The sequence below is a fragment of the Malaclemys terrapin genome, chromosome 8 (assembly GCF_027887155.1).
Source record: "Malaclemys terrapin pileata isolate rMalTer1 chromosome 8, rMalTer1.hap1, whole genome shotgun sequence".
Lineage (NCBI taxonomy): Eukaryota > Metazoa > Chordata > Testudines > Emydidae > Malaclemys > Malaclemys terrapin.
Window position 1 is genome coordinate 65,853,863 of NC_071512.1, and position 20,801 is coordinate 65,874,663.

General features: G+C 44.9%; 1 protein-coding gene across 6 annotated transcripts in view; it reads left to right on the plus strand.

Annotated features, from left to right (window-relative positions):
• CRB1 (crumbs cell polarity complex component 1) overlaps nucleotides 1-20,801 on the plus strand; it is a 213,046-nt gene that overhangs the window by 44,641 nt on the left and 147,604 nt on the right. For all 6 annotated transcript variants that reach the window (XM_054037261.1, XM_054037256.1, XM_054037257.1 and 3 more), the window contains exon 2: nucleotides 18,404-18,985. In XM_054037261.1, coding sequence (XP_053893236.1) covers nucleotides 18,404-18,985 — 582 coding nt within the window. The remainder of the gene's footprint in view (nucleotides 1-18,403; nucleotides 18,986-20,801) is intronic.

Here is a 20,801-nt window from a genome sequence, read left to right on the forward strand (position 1 = left end):
CCACCAAGCCACTTTGGAAAAAATTGCAGAGAAGAGGGGGTTTCACAAGGTTTTTCTGTATAGTATGTGATCCTTAGCCCCATTTAAGCCTCTTTCATCTGATGCATGTGGCAGCTATATCACAATACACTAAATTTCCAGAAAAAAAATAATGCAATTCAGCCACAGGGCTGAACATTTTAAAAAGGATGGAAGAGACAGGAGAAGCAGCAGCCTGGCTTTGACATGGAGAAGATGTTTGTTTAGAATAAAACTGAAATTGTGTCAGAAAAGGACAATGTATTCAGTGAGCCTGCAGGGACAGCCTGCACCCTGGTGGCTTTATATATCAGTTGCTATTCTACAAAAATCAGGGCATTAGTTACAAAAAGTTGAGCCTGATCCTGCCTCCATTTTGCTTTCTTAAGAAAAGTGAACAAAATAGTTTTCAACTCAATGCAATAACTAGCTGTGTCATTGACCCCAATGTGTTCTGAATCTTTCCCTCCCAACTTCCCCCCCCTCGCCTCTTCCTCAACATCAACACATGGCTTCACATCTATAATGTTTGAAACAAGACATTCAAGTATTTTCTCAGACTTCAAAAATGGAGCCCAGAAAGCTGGAAAAATTAATAAAGCAATGTCCCACCCATACAGTAGAATACATACCCAAAGGCCAAGGAGACTTGAGGATGCATTTTTACAGTTTTCAAAGTGAGCAGAAAGACAACATTTGGATCCAAACTGTATTTTGAACACCCCAAAACATTAGTTTCGATCTTTCTTTCATGATGCCTTAAAAAAAACAAAACTTTTTGTTAAACGTATCCCTTGGTCAAGCTATTTTAAAGATCAGTCACTTTGACATTGCCCCTTAGATCCACAGCATAATAGATTATAGGTTGGGATCAACTACCTCAGGGGTAGGTAACCTATGGCACGCGTGCCGAAGGCAGCACGCGAGCTGATTTTCAATGGCACTCACACTGCCTGAGTCCTGGCCACCGGTCCAGGGGCTCTGCATTTTAATTTAATTTTAAATTAAGCTTCTTAAGTATTTTAAAAACCTTATTTACTTTACATACAACAATAGTTTAGTTATATATTATAGACTTATAGAAAGAGACCTTCTAAAAATGGCACGCGAAACCTTAAATTAGAGTGAATAAATGAAGACTTGGCACACCACTTCTGAAAGGTTGCTGACCCCTGAACTACCTATTTATTAACAACTCCACCCTGCAAGAATCTCATGCTCTGTTATCTTGTGCTTAAAACAGAACCGTTTACTTTAATTAAATTAATAAGATCTTAACTGGGGAACTAGGTTAAAAGGTCTCAATTAGGGTTACCATACATCTGGATTTTCCCGGTCGTGTCCAGCTTTTTGGTCCTCAAATCCCCGTCCAGGAGGAAATTCCAAAAAGCTGGACATGTCTGGGAAAATAGGGAGGGGTTGTAGGGCTTGGGTCTGGGCTGGAGCTGCTGGGGCCAGGGCCAGAGCCAGAGCCGCTGGGGCCGGCGGTGCTCGGCCACCAGCCAGTGCCGCTTGGCCAGGGCCGGGGCCGCTCGACCGGAACCGGAACCAGAACCAGGGCCCGAGCCGAGTCGGAGCTGCTGGGACCGGGGCTGGGGGTGCTCGGCCGCCAGCCGGCGCCGCTTGGCCAGGGCTGGGGCTGGAGCCGAGCCAGGCTGGAGCTGCCGGGACCGGGGCTGCGGCTGGAGCTGCCGGGGCCGCTCAGCCGGGGCCGGCGCATTCAGCTGGAACCGGGACTCGTGCCCCAGGGTCCGAGCCGAGCTGGGCCAGAGACGCTGGGGCCAGAGCCTCTTGGCCGGGGCCGGCTGCCAGAGGGAGCCGCTCAGCCCGGGGGGCCGGACTGGGCCGCGCCTCCTCACGGCGCCCCCCGCCTCTGCCCCAGCTTACCTGCTGCCTGCCTGCCTGTTTCAGGCTTCCCGCGAACATTTGATTCGTGGGAAGCAGGGGAGGGGGAGGAGCAGGGGGCGGAGCGTTCAGGAGAGGGGGCGGAGTTGGAGCGGGGCTGGGAAGGGGCGGGGCCGGGGCCCCGTGGAGTGTTAAAATATCTCAATACAGAACTAGATTCCTATCTACACTCTAATCAAGCCTTGAAAGCCGAGAATGTATATTTATATTATTGCTCTACAAATGTGCAACATAGATTACCCAATTTTTATTTATATTTTTAAAGGAAACAAAGGTCAAAACCAAACCACTGGATGTTTTTGTTTTGTTTTTAGATCAAAACAATTTAGCAAATCTGATGGGAATTCATGAAATGTTTTAGTTGAACTGAATCTGTTTGATGAAACTAGTTTCATCTGAACAACATCCCCCAGCCCTACATGGCATTGCTTCTCCCTGCCCAGCAGCCAGCACAGCTGGGAGCACTAATTACACCCTGGCAAAAGGTATGTGGCAGCAGCAAGACACCAACTGCCTTCTACCATGCTTTAAAAGCTCTCTTGAGCCCACTGGTGCAAAACAAATGTAAGCAAAAAATGGAAGCGGAAGAGGAAGTGCCAGAAGAAAGCAGTGACACTTAGGAGGTTTGTGTTATTGTGCACTAGCTTGCAAGATACTCCATGAGTTAATGAGCAGCACCATTGCCTCCTGTGCTCCTTAATGGGGAAGGGAAGCAACTGAGGGTGTGTGATGCCAACTTAGTGCCTTTGAGCAAACACACCACATTGTGACTTGATAGGTAATCAGTGTGTGGTTGTTTTGTAGGAACACCTGTCATATTGTCAGTGTGTTTAGTATAATCGGTAGCTGCTGCTGTTGTAAGGTGTTCATAGGAAGAGGTAGGCTGGGATTGCACAAAGATAAAACGGTAGCAAAAGAAAACAATGGAAAACAGTAACAGCCTTCATTTTCAGGGAGCAGTGTCACATTAGCATGTGCTTTCAGGGCTCATGGAAGATTAATGAAATGAAGGCACCCATTTAATAGCCAATTCTGTAATTTGAATCACAAATGTCTTTGATCTTCAAGTGTTTCCTAAACAACATTTTCAAATTATAATACTTTTCAGTAGTTACTGATACGCTAATATGCCTTGCATAGTGCTTCTGCTGCAGTAAATATGTTGTTAATTTAGTTTCTTTGTTTCTGCCGATACAAGTACATTTGAAAACAAAATTAGCCTTTTCTATGGAAATTGAATGTTTTGAATAACTGACTTTTTTTTTGGTGGTGCTGGTTACTATGGCAATAATCTTGATTCAAGATTTAAACCTGCAAGTGGTTTCTATAACAACATGATAGGATGCTTTGGAAACCCAACTGAAGTAAACACATTCAAGAGACCCTTAATCTTAACTCTTTTATGACCACACTGTTAGTATCTTCCTAGGGCTCACGGGCATGTGCTGGCTTGTTTGACAGAAGCATGTTTAGACCTTCTAAAGTACAGTACTTAGTTTCATTTTGGAAATAAGTAAACATCAGGTATTAAATCTAAATTGTGCACAGGATCTGGACCAAGAAAGTCAGGTCTTAGGGAATGGCTGAAGTATGGGGAAGAAGGGATGGCATTTCTATGGCTCTCATCAGGTGCCTGAGTGCTGGTCTGGTCTTCAGAAGAAACAGAGCGGCAATGTAATTAAACTGTTCATTGTATTAAATGATGGAACATAGCTGGGAAAGGAGGAATGGGACACAGATAGAAATGGGAGAGAGCACGATGGAGAGAATAGTAGTTGTGAGAGCTATATTAATTAGGAGAACTTGAGCGGGACTGAGGGAAGGTAGAGGTTGGACCCCAGACAATGCTAGTGGATGAAGTTGTGTTGGTGGTGTCTTGTATCTCTTGAGGTATTTCATTCCATCAGTACACGTTCCTATGGCTTTATTTGTGTTGTATCTATTCCCTTGGCATGCTTCCCCACCCCATGTGCTGATCCAATCATAACATCCCTTCCTTCAAATTCATGATAAAGATGTCTGAGACAACTCAATCCCTCTCTCTCTGTTCTCCGTATTATGCATCTGTGTTCTCATGTTCACGGGTGCTTCCTTAAGTATCAACCAGTGCCATCCCAAGATTTAATGCATATGCACAGTCAGAGCCTTTTAGGGCTGTCTTTTCCAGGGAGTCATGGCATATTTATGAACCACATCTTTTCACTGGTACATTGTAGGTAAACTGAGATGTCTAGGTGTACCATAGCTAAGCACTTTGAGCAATGCAGACACATCAGCCTGGTCTACACTATGATTTTAGGTTGAATATAGCAGCATTACCTCGATTTAAGCCTGGACCCGTCCACATGACAAAGCCCTTTTTTCCGACTTAAAGGGCTCTTTAAATCGATTTCTTTAATCCACCTCCGACGAGGGGATTAGCACTGAAACCGGCCTTTCTGGGTCAGATTTGGGGTAGTGTGGACGCAATTGGATGGTATTGGCCTCCGGGAGCTATCCCAGAGTGCTCCATTGTGAACGCTCTGGACAGCACTCTCAACTCAGATGCACTGGCCAGGTAGACAGGAAAAGGGCCACAAAATTTGAATTTCCTGTTTGCCCAGTGTGGTGGAGAGCACAGGTGAACACGCAGAGCTCATCAGCACAGGTAACCATGATGGAGTCCCAGGATCACAAAAGAGCTCCAGCATGGACCGAACAGGAGGTACGGGATCTGCTCGTATGGGGAGATGAATCAGTGCTAGCTGAACTCTGTTGCAGTAAACAAAATGCCAAAACATTAGAAAAAGTCTCAAAGAGCATGAAGGACAGAGGCCATAACAGGGAGGCACAGCAGTGCCGCGTGAAAATTAAGGAGCTAAGGCAAGCCTACCACAAAACCAGAGAGGCAAACAGAAGGTCCAGGGCAGAGCCGCAGACATGCCGCTTCTACGCTGAGCTGCATGCCATGCTAGGGGATGCAGCCACCACTACCCCAACCCTGTGCTTTGACTCTGTCAATGGAGAATCACGAAACATGGAAGCGGGTTTTGGGGACGAGGAAGATGATGATGAAGACATTGAAGATAGCTCACAGCAAGGAAGCGGAGAAACTGGTTTCCCCAACAGCCAGGATACGTTTTTCATCCTGGACCTGGAACCAGTAACCCCCGAACCCACCCAAGGCATGCTCCCAGACTCTGAGGGCACACAAGGCACCTCTGGTGAGTGTACCTTTGTAAATATTACACATGGTTTAAAAGCAAGCGTGTTTAATGATTAACTTGTCCTGGCATTCGCGGCCAGTACAGCTACTGGAAAAGTCTGTTAACGTGTATGGGGATGGAGCGGAAATCCTCCAGGGACATCTCCAGAAAGCTCTCCTTGATGTACTCCCAAAGCCTTTGCAAAAGGTTTCTGGGGAGGGCAGCCTTATTCCGTCCTCCATGGTAGGACACTTTACCACGCCAGGCCAGTAGCACGTAGTCTGGAATCATTGCATAACAAAGCATGGCAGCGTATGGTCCCGGTGTTTGCTGGCATGCAGACAACATCCATTCCTTATCTCTCTTTCTAATCCTCAGGAGAGTGATATCATTCATGGTCACCTGGTTGAAATAGGGCGATTTTATTAAGGGGACATTCAGAGGTGCCCGTTCCTGCTCAGCTGAACAGAAATGTTCCCCGCTATTAGCCACGCAGTGGGGGGGAGGGGTGAAGTGATCATCCCAGAGAATTGGGGTGGGGAGGGGCGGGGGTTAGTTGGGTTTGTGCTGCATGTTAACCTGGAAACCGCAGCCCCTCCTTTTAAATTGCAAACCCATTTTAAATGGCCAACCCAATGGCCGCTTGGTATGGGAAATGAGGGTGCTCCTGTTTGAAACCATTCCCACATAAAAGAAGCCAAAAGACTGTGGCTTACCATGGCTGCCTTCAAGCCGAATTCTGTTGCCTGGCACTGCGTGAGTGATCTCTCACACCAAACCAGCAGGCCCTCAATATAAGAGGAAAAATGCGACCTTGAAATGAAAGCACGTGCTGTGTAATGTGAACAGCAAGATTGAATGTGAAAGAGTGTACCCATTGTTCTCTAAAATGTCTTTTTAACTGCCACCTCTCCCTTCTCCTCCACCAGCTGCAAATGTTTCGCCTTCACAGAGGCTAGTGAAGATTAGAAGGCAAAAAAGGTGCACTCGGGATGACATGTTCTCGGAGCTCCAGATGTCCTCCCACGCTGACAGAACACAGCAGAATGCGTGGAGGCAGGCAATGTCAGAGTGCAGAAAAACACAATATGAATGTGAGGAGAGGTGGCGGGCTGAATCCCAGGCTGAAGAGAGCAAGTGGTGGGCTGAAGAGTATATGTGGCATCAGCTTGCTGACAGAAGGCAAGAGTCGATGCTCCGGCTGCTAGAGCATCAAACTGATATGCTCCAGCGTATGGTTGAGCTGCAGGAAAGGCAGCAGGAGCACAGAGCGCCGCTACAGCCCTGTGTAACCAACAGCCCTCCTCCCCAAGTTCCATAGCCTCCTCACCCAGATGCCCAAGAATGCGGTGGGGGGGCCTCTGGCCCCCCAGCCACTCCACCCCAGAGGATTGCCCAAGCAACAGAAGGCTGGCCTTCAATAAGTTTTAAAGTACAGTGTGTCCTTGTCCTTCCCTCCTCCACCACCCCTCCCGGGCTACCTTGGCAGTTATCCCCCTATTTGTGTGATGACTTAATAAAGAATGCATGAATGTGAAATAACAATGACTTTATTGCCTCTGCAAGCGGTGATCGAAGGGGGGAGGGGTGGGTGGTTAGCTTACAGGGAAGTAGAGTGAACCGGGGGGGGGGGAGGAGGGGGTTCATCAAGGAGAAACAAACAGAACTTTCACACCGTAGCCTGGCCAGTCATGAAACTGGTTTTCAAAGCTTCTCTGCTGCGCACCGTGCCCTACTGTGCTCTTCTATCCACCCTGCTGTCTGGCTGCACGTAATCAGCAGTCAGGCGATTTGCCTCAACCTCCAACCCCGCCATAAATGTCTCCCCCTTACTCTCACAGATATTGTGGCATGCACAGCAAGCAGTAATAACAATGGGAATATTGGTTTCGCTGAGGTCTATCAGAGTCAGTAAACTGTGCCAGCGACCTTTTAAACGCCCAAATGCACATTCTACCACCATTCTGCACTTGCTCAGCTTGTAGTCGAACAGGTCCTGACTACTGTCCAGGCTGCCTGTGTATGGCTTCATGAGCCATGGCATTAAGGGGTAGGCTGGGTCCCCAAGGATAACTATAGGCATTTCAATATCCCCAACGGTTATTTTCTGCTCTGGGAAGAAAGTCCCTTCCTGCAGCTTTTGAAACAGACCAGAATTCCTGAAGACATGAGTGTCATATACCTTTCCCGGCCATCCCACGTTGATGTTAGTGAAGCGTCCCTTGTGCTCCACCAGTGCTTGCAGCAGCATTGAAAAGTACCCCTTGCGGTTTATCTACTCGCTGGCTTGGTGCTCTAGTGCCAAGATAGGGATATGGGTTCCGTCTATTGCCCCACCACAGTTAGGGAATTCCATTGAAGCAAAGCCATCCACTATGACCTGCACGTTTCCCAGAGTCACTACCCTTGATACCAGCAGCTTTTTGATTGCGTTGGCTACTTGGATCACAGCAGCCTCCACAGTAGATTTACCCACTCCAAATTGATTCCCGATTGACCGGTAGCTGTCTGGTGTTGCAAGCTTCCACAGGGCTATCGCCACTCTCTTCTCAACTGTGGGGGCTGCTCTCATCTTGGTATTCTGGCGCTTCAGGGCAAGGGAAAGCAACTCAAAGTTCCATGAAAGTGCCCTTACACATGCGAAAGTTTTGCAGCCACTGGGAATCGTCCCACACCTGCAACACTATGCGGTCCCACCAGTCTGTGCTTATTTCCCTGGCCCAGAATTGGCATTCCACGGCATGAACCTGCCCCATTAACACCATGATTTGCACATTGCTGGGGCCCATACTTCGTGAGAGGTCTATGTCCATGTCTATTTCCTCAACACTATTGTCGCCACACTGCCATCACCTCCTCGCCTGGTTTTGCCATGGCAGGTTCTGGTCCTGCATATACTCCAGGATAATGCACGTGGTGTTTAAAGTGCTCATAATTGCCGCGGTGATCTGAGTGGGCTCCATGATCCCAGTGCTATGGCGTCTGGGCTGGAAAAAGGCGTGATTGTCTGCCATTGCTTTCATGGCAGGGAGGGAGGAAGGGTGGGGCCTGACGACATGTACCCAGAATCACCCGCGACACTGTTTTTGCCCCATCAGGCATTGGGATCTTAACCCAGAATTCCAATGAGCGGCAGAGACTGTGGGAACTGTGGGATAGCTACCACAGTGCAACGCTCCGGAAGTCGACGCTAGCCTCAGTACTGTGGACGCAGTCCACCGACTTAATACACTTAGAGTATTTTGTGTGGGGACACACACAATCGACCTTATAAAAACAATTTCTAAACAACCAACTTCTATAAATTCGACCTAATTTTGTAGTGTAGACATACCCATCCACTTAAATGCTAATTCTCTCAAAACCTTACTAGAACCAGAGAATTTGATATTTCAGTGACAGGAACTCAAATTTGTGTTATAATCTCAGTGACAGATTTGTTTAAACAAGAAATGAACAACAAATGTTCTGACTCCAAACCCCAGGGACAGGACAGAGCAGTTACTTAGGAGTTTGTTGTACCAGCACTTCTCTGCTAGCCTTATCTGGTTGTGAAGGAAATCTTCTGAATGTGAACCAATGCCATCTACTTTTGCTAAGTCACCTGACAGACTGAAATGGTAGCTCTAAGAGATGCCAATGGTGCTGTGTTCATCTCAATCAATTGTCTCTGAAAGCTAATGAGGACTTTCCACATGTCAACATAGTTAACTATTCTGCTGCTGATCATATTAGCAAAAAATCCCAACCCATATATGCAGGGACTGTGGGTTGAACTTGAGTGAAGCAGCACTCAATTTCTCCTACTCCAATATAATCCCTGCTCAATACCACTTGATTAATAATTAAGGAATTAAATAGTTATAGCTAAAGGCACTTAAAATTGAAAGTCTCAGCTATGAACTAATGGTCCAGCATGTGTGCTGCAGCAGGACAAAGAACAGTAGTACATGTTAGCAATTCAGTGGCAGGTATAAGGCTAAACATTCAAGCCTTTGACAATGTGTTAGGCAACACTAGGGGATGGAGCTCCCCTCAGATGAACTATGCATAGTGATGCACAGCTGGATCTGCTCAACATGAAACAAAAGATCTGGGCAAGCACAGAATGCCAGTCTTCACTTTGATCTCCCTTGCGTGTGTGTGTGTGGTTGTTACTTAAATGTGTGTGTGAGAGAGTCACAAGAATTTAACCTTCCTGATTTTAATTTAGCAGACAAGTGAATCACTAGCTATGTGTTCAATAAAGGGGAATTTGCAGCCAATTAAGTCCCCTGCCAAGCACCATGCGCTTGTCAGTGCTGATGACTTTAAAGAGTATCCAGAATCTAGTCTTCTGCAGGGGAGTTCTTCTCCTAGGAAATATACCAACTGCTTTGAGAAGGTCAAAAAATGTCTGTAGATTACATGAGGACCCTACAGCTGTTAGTGCTGAAAGCTCCAGTGAAGATCAGGCCCTTCTCCAGGAGAGAGAGGGGAAAAGAAAAGGGAAAAAAAAAGAGGCAGACCTTACTGAGGAATGGGTTTGCTAACAACAAGCATCTGCAGGCCATGATGAACTAGTTAGCACAGTCCACCTGACAATAGTTCACCTGAATGTGGTGAACTAGGCTTTTAGTGACTAAAATTTGGTAAAAACTCCTGCCATTCATTACAGTATTTAGCTACATAATGGAGATGTATCCAGAAAGAACAAGTCTTTGCTGAAGGATTTATTTGGGATTGTGTATATGTATCAGAAACAACCCAGCAGAGTTCTGCAGGCCAAAGGGTGTGTTTTCCTTCTCTATTACCTACACTTGTAGGGCTTTTTAAAAAAGAAAAAGAAAAAGCTCTTACCTAATCATCTTACCAGTAAGTGATTTATATTTACTGAGTGTTGAGTTCCTCAGTGGAAGGTGCTATAGAAGTGCAAAGTATTCTGAAGTGCTGCTGTGATCTAAGCACAAAGACAAGTCTCCTGACCTGGGCTCTAAACCCAACTCTGCAACTGACTCAGCCTGCTGCTTTGGGCAAGTCATTTATTCTCAGTGCCTTTCTATAAAATGGGGATAACGATACATACCACCTTTCATAAAGCACTGTGAAAGACGGGGATGAAAAGCATTGTATAAACAGGTTTTAGTATATTTTAAATGCTAATAGCCCAATCTCAACAGCCTGTCTCCAGCAAACAGTCATTTTAGCAAAACAATGTTAGTCACTAGGCAGAACCAGGAGCATAACAGTGTGCTCTCAGAGCTGCAACTTTTGTCCTGATTCCCTAGATTGGCAAATCTTAGGCATGGATCTGGACAAAGCACAAGAGCCTAAGGGTCAGAGGGAAGCAACTTCAGGCAACTGGTTAGTGCTTCTATATGCTGGTAAGTCTCCATCCACCTATCATATGGTGACAGTGACCAAAGATACTATTTTTTGCCAGTATATTAATAAGTCCCCCTGGGCAAGGTAGGGCTGCAGAAAGGGCTGAACCCCAGCCTTGCAAAGATTCTGAGACTAACTGGAATCAAATCATATCCACCTTCTTCTCTATGAGCAAAAGTCATACCTATCTGACTTAATCTGGGAGCTACTAGATAGAGTCAGCTTTGCATAGTGACCTTGCCTGTTACTAACAGCTGTGTGTCTACTGGGAGTGCAGGTTGCATTGTGCAATGCACACCTGGACAAGTGAGTCAGTGCTGGGATTGGAGCCCAGTTGATTAGGGGACAAAGCAACCTGGGTTCAGAGGAGTCTATCAATATATGAGTAATCATAGGGGATGCTGGGTGAAGGTTAAGGAAGAAACCAGCATGTGATCTATGAAAAAGGTGGATGTGTAATTCAACTTATTAGGGGGCAGAGGTTGTTCCCCTTTGAGCTGAAGTCATTTATTTGGGAAAGATAAGAACTGTTAAAGAAGACCTGAATAGAATCAGAACCGAGGGAATCATTTACTCTTGTGTCTGTTAATTTTATTCTTTTAAAATTATGATTTTTTTTTGTTTAAAAAAAAACCCAAACCCATGAAGCCTCTAGCTCTGAATAGGACAGATGTTAGAAGAAACTGATCCCTAAAGCAAAAGTATTAAGAGTAACCTAGGAGCACAAATCCCACTGAAATTCCATAGAACTGTGCCAAGTCACTTCTGAAAATCCCACCCTAGAATCTTCATTAAATATAAATATATGGAGATACATCTATCTCAGAACTGGAAGGGACCCTGAAAGGTCATTGAGTCCAGCCCCCTGCCTTCACTAGCAGGACCAAGTCTCTTTGTTATTGTTCTGATGATTTAACCTTGAAGGGTCAAATTTGGCCCTCAGGTGCAGATGGCTGTGCATTCACAGCCTCATAAATAACATTGTCTTGCAACATCACAAGGGTGGATTCTGGCCACTGAGACAGAAATCTCTAAGAAGAGAGACCATCATACATTTTTCAGTGTTGATTGGTCATATGCTCTCAATTACACAAGTGCAACCCTGTTAAGCTGGTGTAAATCCATTGAAAAGTTATCTGAGTGAAGATCTGGCCCCTTTATTTCTAAAGTCTCTTAAAATGTGGTTAGTTTCTTCTAGCTACATCTCACTAATGTTAGACTATTTACACCATTTCTAGTAGTGCAGGTGATAACCAGTAGGTGGCAAGCTTTACTGCAAAGTATTTAGTGTAGAAAATTCAGAGAATCCAATATATTCCATCTTCTATGAAGTGTACTGCCAAGCATCTCACTTACATCAAAATGTCTTAACCATGGGGTAAAAGGTTTGGCACTAATTTCTCTAGTAATTAGATTAAAGTGGTGATGTTTTAAAGAGACTCAGATAATTACTTCATGTGTCAATCAGTCTAAATCTAAAGTGATCAGTGCTTTGTTTGAATTTTTCTAATGTTAAACATTAATTTTAAGAATCTCTGTCAGAGCAGGTCACTGCTCAAGTGATCTTAATTCGTTGAGAATGCAAAAGGCTCATTCTCTGCAGAGTTTAGTTTGGAACATGTGAGGACTCATAAGGTTATCTCTATATAAAGCTGCCAAAATCTAGCTCCCAAGAACATTTAAATGTTTCTTCACTTGCCCTATTCTCCTTTCCCACTATGTTAAATTGAGACATTTTTCTCCTGATAGCTGCCATTTAGCACTCAACCTGAGCCATCCTATGCACCCATGTGCCCTTTCTCCTGGGTATGGGCTACTCACACCATAGGTCACATCCTGCACAGGTGGGTGGGGAGTAAGTAGACCCTTTAACCTATTCTCTCTTATCCCATATGCACTCACCAGCACACCTGAGCTGTGTGTGTGTGTGGGGGGGGAGAAGTAACCTGCAACAGAAAGAGGACTGTGGCATGGAACAAGGTGGGTGTGGGGGGAACCAGGACCAGATTGTGACTCAGAGGGTAAGTTTTCAAAAAAACACCTAACTCACTTAGGAGCCTTGAGAATTAATGAAAGGTATGCTCCTAAGTTGCTTACGTGCTTTCAAAATTCCCACCCTTTGAGTCACAGCCTGGTCCCTGCTGTGCTACTGGGGCAGCATGGCTACATGATGCCCCTTATTCAGAGCAAATTGCAAGGTGCCAATCTAGCTTATAGAGAGAGAACATTGCTGTGTATCAAATTGAAACTGGAAAGGAAGAATAAAGTGCGATTATACAGTCTGAACAATACACTAGGGGCCAGATCATGGACTACACACTGCGGAAAGAACCACAAGCGGGGGGAGGGGGCGGAAATGCAGAGCTGTGCTGCCCCAAGGAGAGCTACAGGAAGATGGTAGCAGTGCAGATGCTACAGCTTGGTAAGAATCCAGCTGCCTACCTTCTTAACATGAGAGGCTGCCATCAACAGACCAGTGTGCATAGATTCTTCCAGGAGCTCCAGTCTGCCTATGCTGTTAATGCAAATTCTTGATCCTGGTCTGCAAATCCATCTGAAGGGAAGGACCCATCCTAAGCAACGATGGCAGGACTATACAGATAAAATCCAAAGCACATGAGAGAGAAAGTGCCCAGTTCTTTGTGGTCCTAAGGGACCTTTATGTTGCTCTGACATAAACCAGACAGAAGCATCCCCCTGAGAATCTCCCCAGCTGAGTTGTTGACCTACCCCCCTTGTAGGCTGTATAGTTATAGCTAGATACAATTGCTAATTACTTAAACAGCCTACTTTCTTCAGATATATCCTAACCATACAATTCCAATTAATGTAACTTTATAAACAGTTTGAAGAATGCATTATTGTGTTATTAAGATCATATGGTCCTCAGAAGTGCCTAACATAGGTGCTAGTTTTCTTAAAGAACCTAGCTTCATTAATTCTAACAAACTAATTATCAGGTTTACTTGTAAATTCTCAGATAATGAATTCTATACTCAAGTAAGTTTGGGAGGATCTGCTTCCCTCTCTATCCCCCCCCCCCCCCTTCATAACTGGGAGGCTGAAATCCTTCTTTAAGTGCAAAAGTCAACCTTAACTATGGTGTCATAACCAATGCCTCCATAAAAAATTCCTTCCCATCTCAGATTCTATTCTAGGCAGTAGACAGTGGGAGGGGAGGAAACTTTTTTTTTTTCCCCCTAGCCACATATGAAGAAGCAAAAGCAAAACCCTTTTCAGGTCTTCTTTATATATCATAATAAAGAAACAAAAAGGCATAAAACACATGTTTTTCATTTGCAGGATACCTTAAAGGCCACTACTGGTTTGGGTCCAATCATGGAATCATTGTTAATATGGTATTGAGAACTGTAATGTAATATGCACGTACAGGCTACTTGTTTCATCAGACAATAATTAGGCCTTTGAGTCAGTAAATATATCCATCCCTGGGTATGTGGGACCCACCCTCCAAATTGGTATATCTTATTTTCACAAATATCCAGAGCTCCTCTGCACATCTCAAAGAAGAAACCACATGAGGAGGCACAGCTCACTTCTCTGATCTCCAGATGTGTCACTCTGTCACAGTTCCTATTATAGGAGTGCTTTTCTGGTAAGATTATCTGAGGCTTTGTCCCTCTGGCCACAGCAAAAGTCCACTCTTTGCAGGACAAAATCAGGGAGTCCAAACTAAATAAGGCCACCTGTATCCTCCCTCAAACAACCAAACAAAAAAAAAAACACTGTACAAGCCCTTTTGTCTTCTGTGACTGGCCTCATTGGTCTTTTAGTCTCCCCAGATGAACAGCTCTACTCCTTCCATCTCAGTGAAGAGGTTCCCCATCAGTGGCAGATCTCTCTCTGGACTGAGTGTGTCACTCACACTTTGCAGGTGGGACAGCTGAGGTGTCAGGGAACCTCAGCTCTCTCTTTCCCTCAGTTCCAGTCTAGGGACCCTGAGAGTGAAGTGGCTGTCTCATTCACTAACACCCCACACTGCCTCACTTCCCCTAGGCCACTTCCTATACTGCCAATCCCTTCCTCAGGTCTTCATAGCCAGTTCCCTCACAGGCTCTGTTCTTGGCTCCCTTTCTACAAGGAACTCCTCTGGCTCTTGGTGCGTTTCCCCAGCCTGCCATTATTCTACCCCAGGAATCTCTCAGCAGTGAGCTAACTATCACTGATCTGTCTCCACAGCCCAGTTATTGATGAGCCTCCCAGCTCATTGCTTCTCCTACCAATACCATCAATCCTCCCTCCCCCCACCCAGGCTGCCTCATATATCCTAGATGGCCTGCCTCTTGGTCACCTGCTCTCTGGACTGTCAGTCCCAAGACCCAGGAAGAAATTAGAGACAGGTAATAGCTGAGCCTGAATTCCCTTTAAAGGGACAGCTCACCCACATACAAGGAACAGCATATTAAAGATAACATTCCACCATTCATTATCAAGCAGTTACACTACAACAAATGTATACTGCCTACTTCTAAAACAGGGATCCAGAGCAAAAATTGAAAGGAAAAAAGACTAATATGATGTGTTCAGACCAGGACTGCAACACAGATTGTTTAATATAATATGCATTCTCCAGCACACATGAATCTTTTTTGTCTTTTGACTGACTAGCCTCTTTCTGAAGGGTCCATTCAGCTTTATTTAGTAGCTTCTCAGCCAAGATGTGACAGCATCTTTTTTTCTGTTGAATAGACATGGATTTTCCCCTCCAGTAGTATACTTTTTTTATTTAAACAGCTTTACTGCTTTTATTCTGACTCCAGAATGCTCGACAATTCCAGGGGTACTATATTGTCATCACTGAAGAAGTTCTGTTCTACTCAAATGTTCACTAGACATTACAGTATTTGTTCACAACATGATGGCAATTGGTTACAAAAAAAAGTTGCATTGGATAAAATTGTGATCTAGTAACAGTTTAAACATTATACATGTTTTAAGCTTTTAACATTATTTCTACATCTTCTATTTTCTTTCATGGGCTGTGTGTGTGTCAATAACTAACCACCCCTCCTCCTCATTTCCACTCATTGGTTATGATCGGCTGTGACATTTGATCCATTATTGTCTAAAGTCTATGTTAGGATTGCTTACTGGCTTAGTAGGAGGCAATCACAGAATTGCTTCCTCAGGCCCTGAATCAGGAGTCCATCCCTGTTCAACAAAGCACCTAGGGACAGGCTTTGCTGGCTAGGGATGAACTTAAACATGTACTTAAATGTTTTGCTGAACCAAGGCCAGGGGTAACAGACATCCTGCAGCAACAGGATCATCTCTGTTAACATCTCTTCATTGATCCTCTCAGACCTTACAAACTAAGCTGAGGGTGAGTCAGGTCAGACCTGAATGAGAGAACTCCAAGGTGCTGCAGGAAGTGGTGCTGACGATTCCCTGGGTGGTATTCTTTCCTCTGAATTGGTCCTGAAGTAATGCCTTGTGATGATAGGGACAATGAGCGGTTTCACTCTGAAAGACAGGGGTGTTTAAGTCCTGACTATTAATGAGCAAGAAAGATCACACAGCACTCTGTAAGAAGAGCGTATTAACCCAGGTAATTCAGCTAAATTTCTGTTTCCCTAAATTCTTTGTGCTGTTTCAGTTGGATAAAGAACAGGAGTACTTGTGGCACCTTAGAGACTAACAAATTTATTAGAGCATAAGTTTTCGTGGGCTACAGCCCACTTCTTCGGATGCATATAGAATGGAACATATATTGAGGAGATATATATACACACATACAGAGAGCATGAACAGGTGGGAGTTGTCTTACCAACTCTGAGAGGCCAATTAAGTAAGAGAAAAAAAAACTTTTGAAGTGATAATCAAGATAGCCCAGTACAGACAGTTTGATAAGAAGTGTGAGAATACTTACAAGGGGAGATAGATTCAATGTTTGTAATGGCTCAGCCATTCCCTGTCCTTATTCAATCCTAAATTGATTGTATCTAGTTTGCATATCAATTCCAGCTCAGCAGTCTCTTGTTGGAGTCTGTTTTTGAAGTTTTTCTGTTGTAAAATAGCCACCCGCAGGTCTGTCATTGAATGACCAGACAGGTTAAAGTGTTCTCCCACTGGTTTTTGAGTATTAGGATTCCTGATGTCAGATTTGTGTCCATTAATTCTTTTGCATAGAGACTGTCCGGTTTGGCCAACGTACATGGCAGAAGGGCATTGCTGGCACATGATGGCATATATCACATTGGTAGATGTGCAGGTGAACGAGCCTCTGATGGTATGGCTGATGTGATTAGGTCCTATGATGATGTCACTTGAATAGATATGTGGACAGAGTTGGCATCGGGCTTTGTTGCAAGGATAGGTTCCTGGGTCAGTGTTTTTGTTCAGTGATGTGTGGTTGCTGGTGAGTATTTGCTTTAGGTTGGGGGGTTGTCTGTAAGTGAGGACAGGTCTGTCTCCCAAGATCTGTGAGAGCGAGGGATCATCTTTCAGGATAGGTTGTAGATCTTTGATGATGCGCTGGAGAGGTTTTAGTAGGGGGCTGAAGGTGACAGCTAGTGGTGTTCTGTTATTTTCTTTATTGGGCCTGTCTTGTAGGAGGTGACTTCTGGGTACTCGTCTGGCTCTGTCAATCTGTTTTTTCACTTAAGCAGGTGGGCAGTGTAGTTTTAAGAATGCTTGATAGAGATCTTGTAGGTGCTTGTCTCTGTCTGAGGGATTGGAGCAAATGCGGTTATATCTTAGAGCTTGGCTGTAAACAATGGATCGTGTGGTGTGTCCTGGATGGAAGCTGGAGGCATGTAGGTACGTATAGCGGTCAGTAGGTTTCCGGTATAGGGTGGTATTTATGTGACCATCACTTATTAGCACAGTAGCGTCCAGGAAATGGACCGCTTGTGTGGATTGATCTAGGCTGTAGCCCACGAAAGCTTATGCTCTAATAAATTTGTTAGTCTCTAAGGTGCCACAAGTACTCCTGTTCTTTTTGAGGATACAGACTAACACGGCTGCTACTCTGAAACCTGTCAGTTGGATAAAGTATTCTTCACTTGTTGCCCTGAACTGATGCTGTGCTCAGTTAAATAATTGCCATGTCTCCCTTCTCCCCCATAAGTGGCTGCATCCAGTGATGGATGAAGGTATCAGTTTATTAAAACACGTTGGGATCCTTTGAGATGGGTGACAGGGGGATGGATCACTTGATTACCGGTTCTGTTCCCTCCCTCTAAAGCACCTGGCATTGGCCACTGTTGGAAGACCAGATAGTGGACTAAATGAACCTTTGGTCTGACCCAGTATGGCTGTTCTTATGAAAGATGCTGTATACATGTAAGACTCAGAGGGGTAGTCGTGTTAGTCTGAATCTGTAAAAAGCAACAGAGGGTCTTGGGGCACCTTTAAGACTAACAGAAGTATTGGAGCATAAGCTCTCGTGGGTGAATGCCTACTTCATCAGAAGCGTCTGATGAAGTGAGCATTCACCCACAAAAGCTTATGCTCCAATACTTCTGTTAGTCTTAAAGGTGACACAGGACCCTCTGTTGCTTTTTACATGTAAGACTATTATCCTTCCTAATAAAATCAATTTAGGATCCAGTCTTCCACATCACATGCATTCCAAACCACTGACTGACTGTACTAATGTTCAGTGATGGTTGGGTCAGCATTTTGTTATTGGTATTAGGCGGTGAGTTTGCAAATGTTGATGCTGCTGCTGCCAATGGTCTCTGGAAGGGATAGGTAATAGGAAATTATACTCTGTTCATGCAGTAGTACTTTTTTTTTGTATTAAAGAATTCATTGCCACATCCTCCCCCAACTCTGTTTTCTTTTCAACAGTGAAAAATTACAGGAGAGAGGTCTAGTTTAAAACATTATACTAAGGTTTGTAGTTCTTTCTTATTCATTTAAACTGCTCTGGAAGTTTCTCAGTAATTTTTGTGTTTCCTTCTTAGGATCACTTAGCATAAGAAATGATTCCAGGTGCCTGTCAAACTCTTGCCAAAAGAACTCTACATGTGATGCTGCTGCTAAGGACGATTCCTGCCGCTGTGCAGACAGACTTGATATTTTGGGGGAAGACTGCAATAAAACTGATGATCCTTGCGCCTCAAACCCTTGTCTTCAAAATGCTACCTGTTTAAGCACTGCAGGAAACCTCAGCTTTACTTGTGAATGCCACACTGGGTACAGTGGAACTACCTGTGAAACTGTCATCAGCCTCTGTGACACAAACCCTTGTAGACATGGAGGCACTTGTCAGAATGGCATAGCTGGCCCTACCTGTGTTTGTAGTGCAGGATACACGGGCATGCTGTGTGAGACCTACTTCAATGTGTGCATTTCTAATCCATGCCACAATGGAGCATTGTGCAGGGAAGGAATTGACGGGTACTCCTGCTACTGTGTCCCAGGCTATCAAGGCAAGCACTGTGACCTGGAAGTGAATGAATGTGATTCAGACCCCTGCTTGAATGGGGCTACATGCCTGAACCAGATAGGCAAGTATGACTGCATCTGCCCTGCTGAGTACATGGGTAAGCTCTATTAAAGACATCTTTTTTTATTTTGACATGCAGAGCAACTTTATTTTATGTTCCAAGATATCTATCTTACTGTTTACTCACATTTTCATAACAAAGTCAGATCAAGTTCTCTGCTGAGTGCTGCTGCTTTATGAGTTACCGCATCAGGTTTAGCTAGTGTGCTAGAGATGGAAGGATTCAGGAAGTTTCATATTACACAAAATCTACAGAATATTTGACAAAGATCAGCCTACTTCACAGATTTTAAATAACTTTCCTCTTAAAGCAACTTAAACTGGATGTGCTCAGAATGCTACACCATGTATTTTGCTAATCAAATAAAACCAGGTATATTATATCTTCAGGCACAGAATGTTTCAAAACTTCAGACTGAGATCCCCTGGACTGGATTTATCTGCCGAGCGTGGCAGGCAATGCTCTTCGGCCTTTGCATTTGCTTTTCAGGATCCTTTTCTTCTGCCTTCACAGCCCATTCTCTCTCACTTTCTCCTCTGCTGAGTTTCTTTCAGACTTTTTTCAAATGCTTGATTCAATCTTTCTTTCCCTCTCTCCATCCCCTTTCCACAGGGCTGCCCAGAGGATTCAGGGGGCCTGGTGCAAAGCAATTTTGGGGGCCCCTTCCATAAAAAAAGTTGCAGTACTCTAGGAACATGTATTTGGAAATGTAAAAAATAACCAGTGAAATACATTCAAAAATTTTTAATAATTTGAAAATACACAAAATATATTTAAAAACATTAAATGCTTTAATGGTATGTATACATTTGCAATTACATAATGGGCTGTTGCTGGGTTATGGTTGGTGCCAATGGGCTGTTGCTGCCTGGGGGTGGCACTACTATTGCCCAGGGCTGGGTGGGGAGCTGGGCTTTAGGTCAGGGGCTGCCAAGCTCAGAGGGGCTGGACTCAGAGCTGGGGGCCGGGGGGGGGAAGGGTGCTGGGGGCCGGGGGGTGCCCGGCTCAGAGGGGCTTACCATGCCACCTCCCCCCTCTCCCAGAGCCTCAGCAAGCCACATCCAGGAGCTCCTGCCACTCGGGCCGCCAGAGCTCGCAGCTCTGCACCCTTACCACGCGGCTCCGAGTGGGAGGACCTCAGGCCCCGTTCGAGCCATGCTGCTGCAGTGCTGTCCAGGGCAGCTCCTGGACACGGCACGCTGAGGCACCAGGGGATGGGGGAAGGCGGAGGGGAGTCTCCAACATTCTCGTTGGGGCCCCTGCAGGGCCCAGGGCAATTTGCCCCACTTGCCCCTTCCTCTGGGCGGCCCTGCCTTTCCAGCTCAAAGTCCTCTTTCTCCTTCTCCACTTTATTGGACCTCCATGTCCACTTGATTTTTCAGTCAATCACTCTCATGTACTGCACTGTACATGACTTTACCCTTCATATTGTTTACTTCTAGTTTCTTTCTATGGTCTTAGTCTATGCAACATACTGATGGCACATAGTCAATCCAACAGTTTCCCCTACCACTCATTTTCCTGCACCACTTCTCAGCCAAGCACCTGCAACCTGTTATGTGGCTGACTCCCCAGTCAAACACCCTTCCTCAAAACCCTGGTAAAGATTCTGAATGGAACACAAAGCTCAGAAAGTTCCCTCCAGCATGGAAACTGGGAACAGTAGTTCAGTGGGTCCAACGTATTCTAAAATGCATTTTTCACTCTCCTCTCATAAGTAGTCAGGCTGACCTTTTAAGTGATGCAGTCATTTTATATTTAGAGAGTGCACTTCAGAAGCATGGACATTTGTCCAAATGGTAGTTAGCATTACATTCAGCCATGCAAGAGACCTAGATTCATTACCCATGTC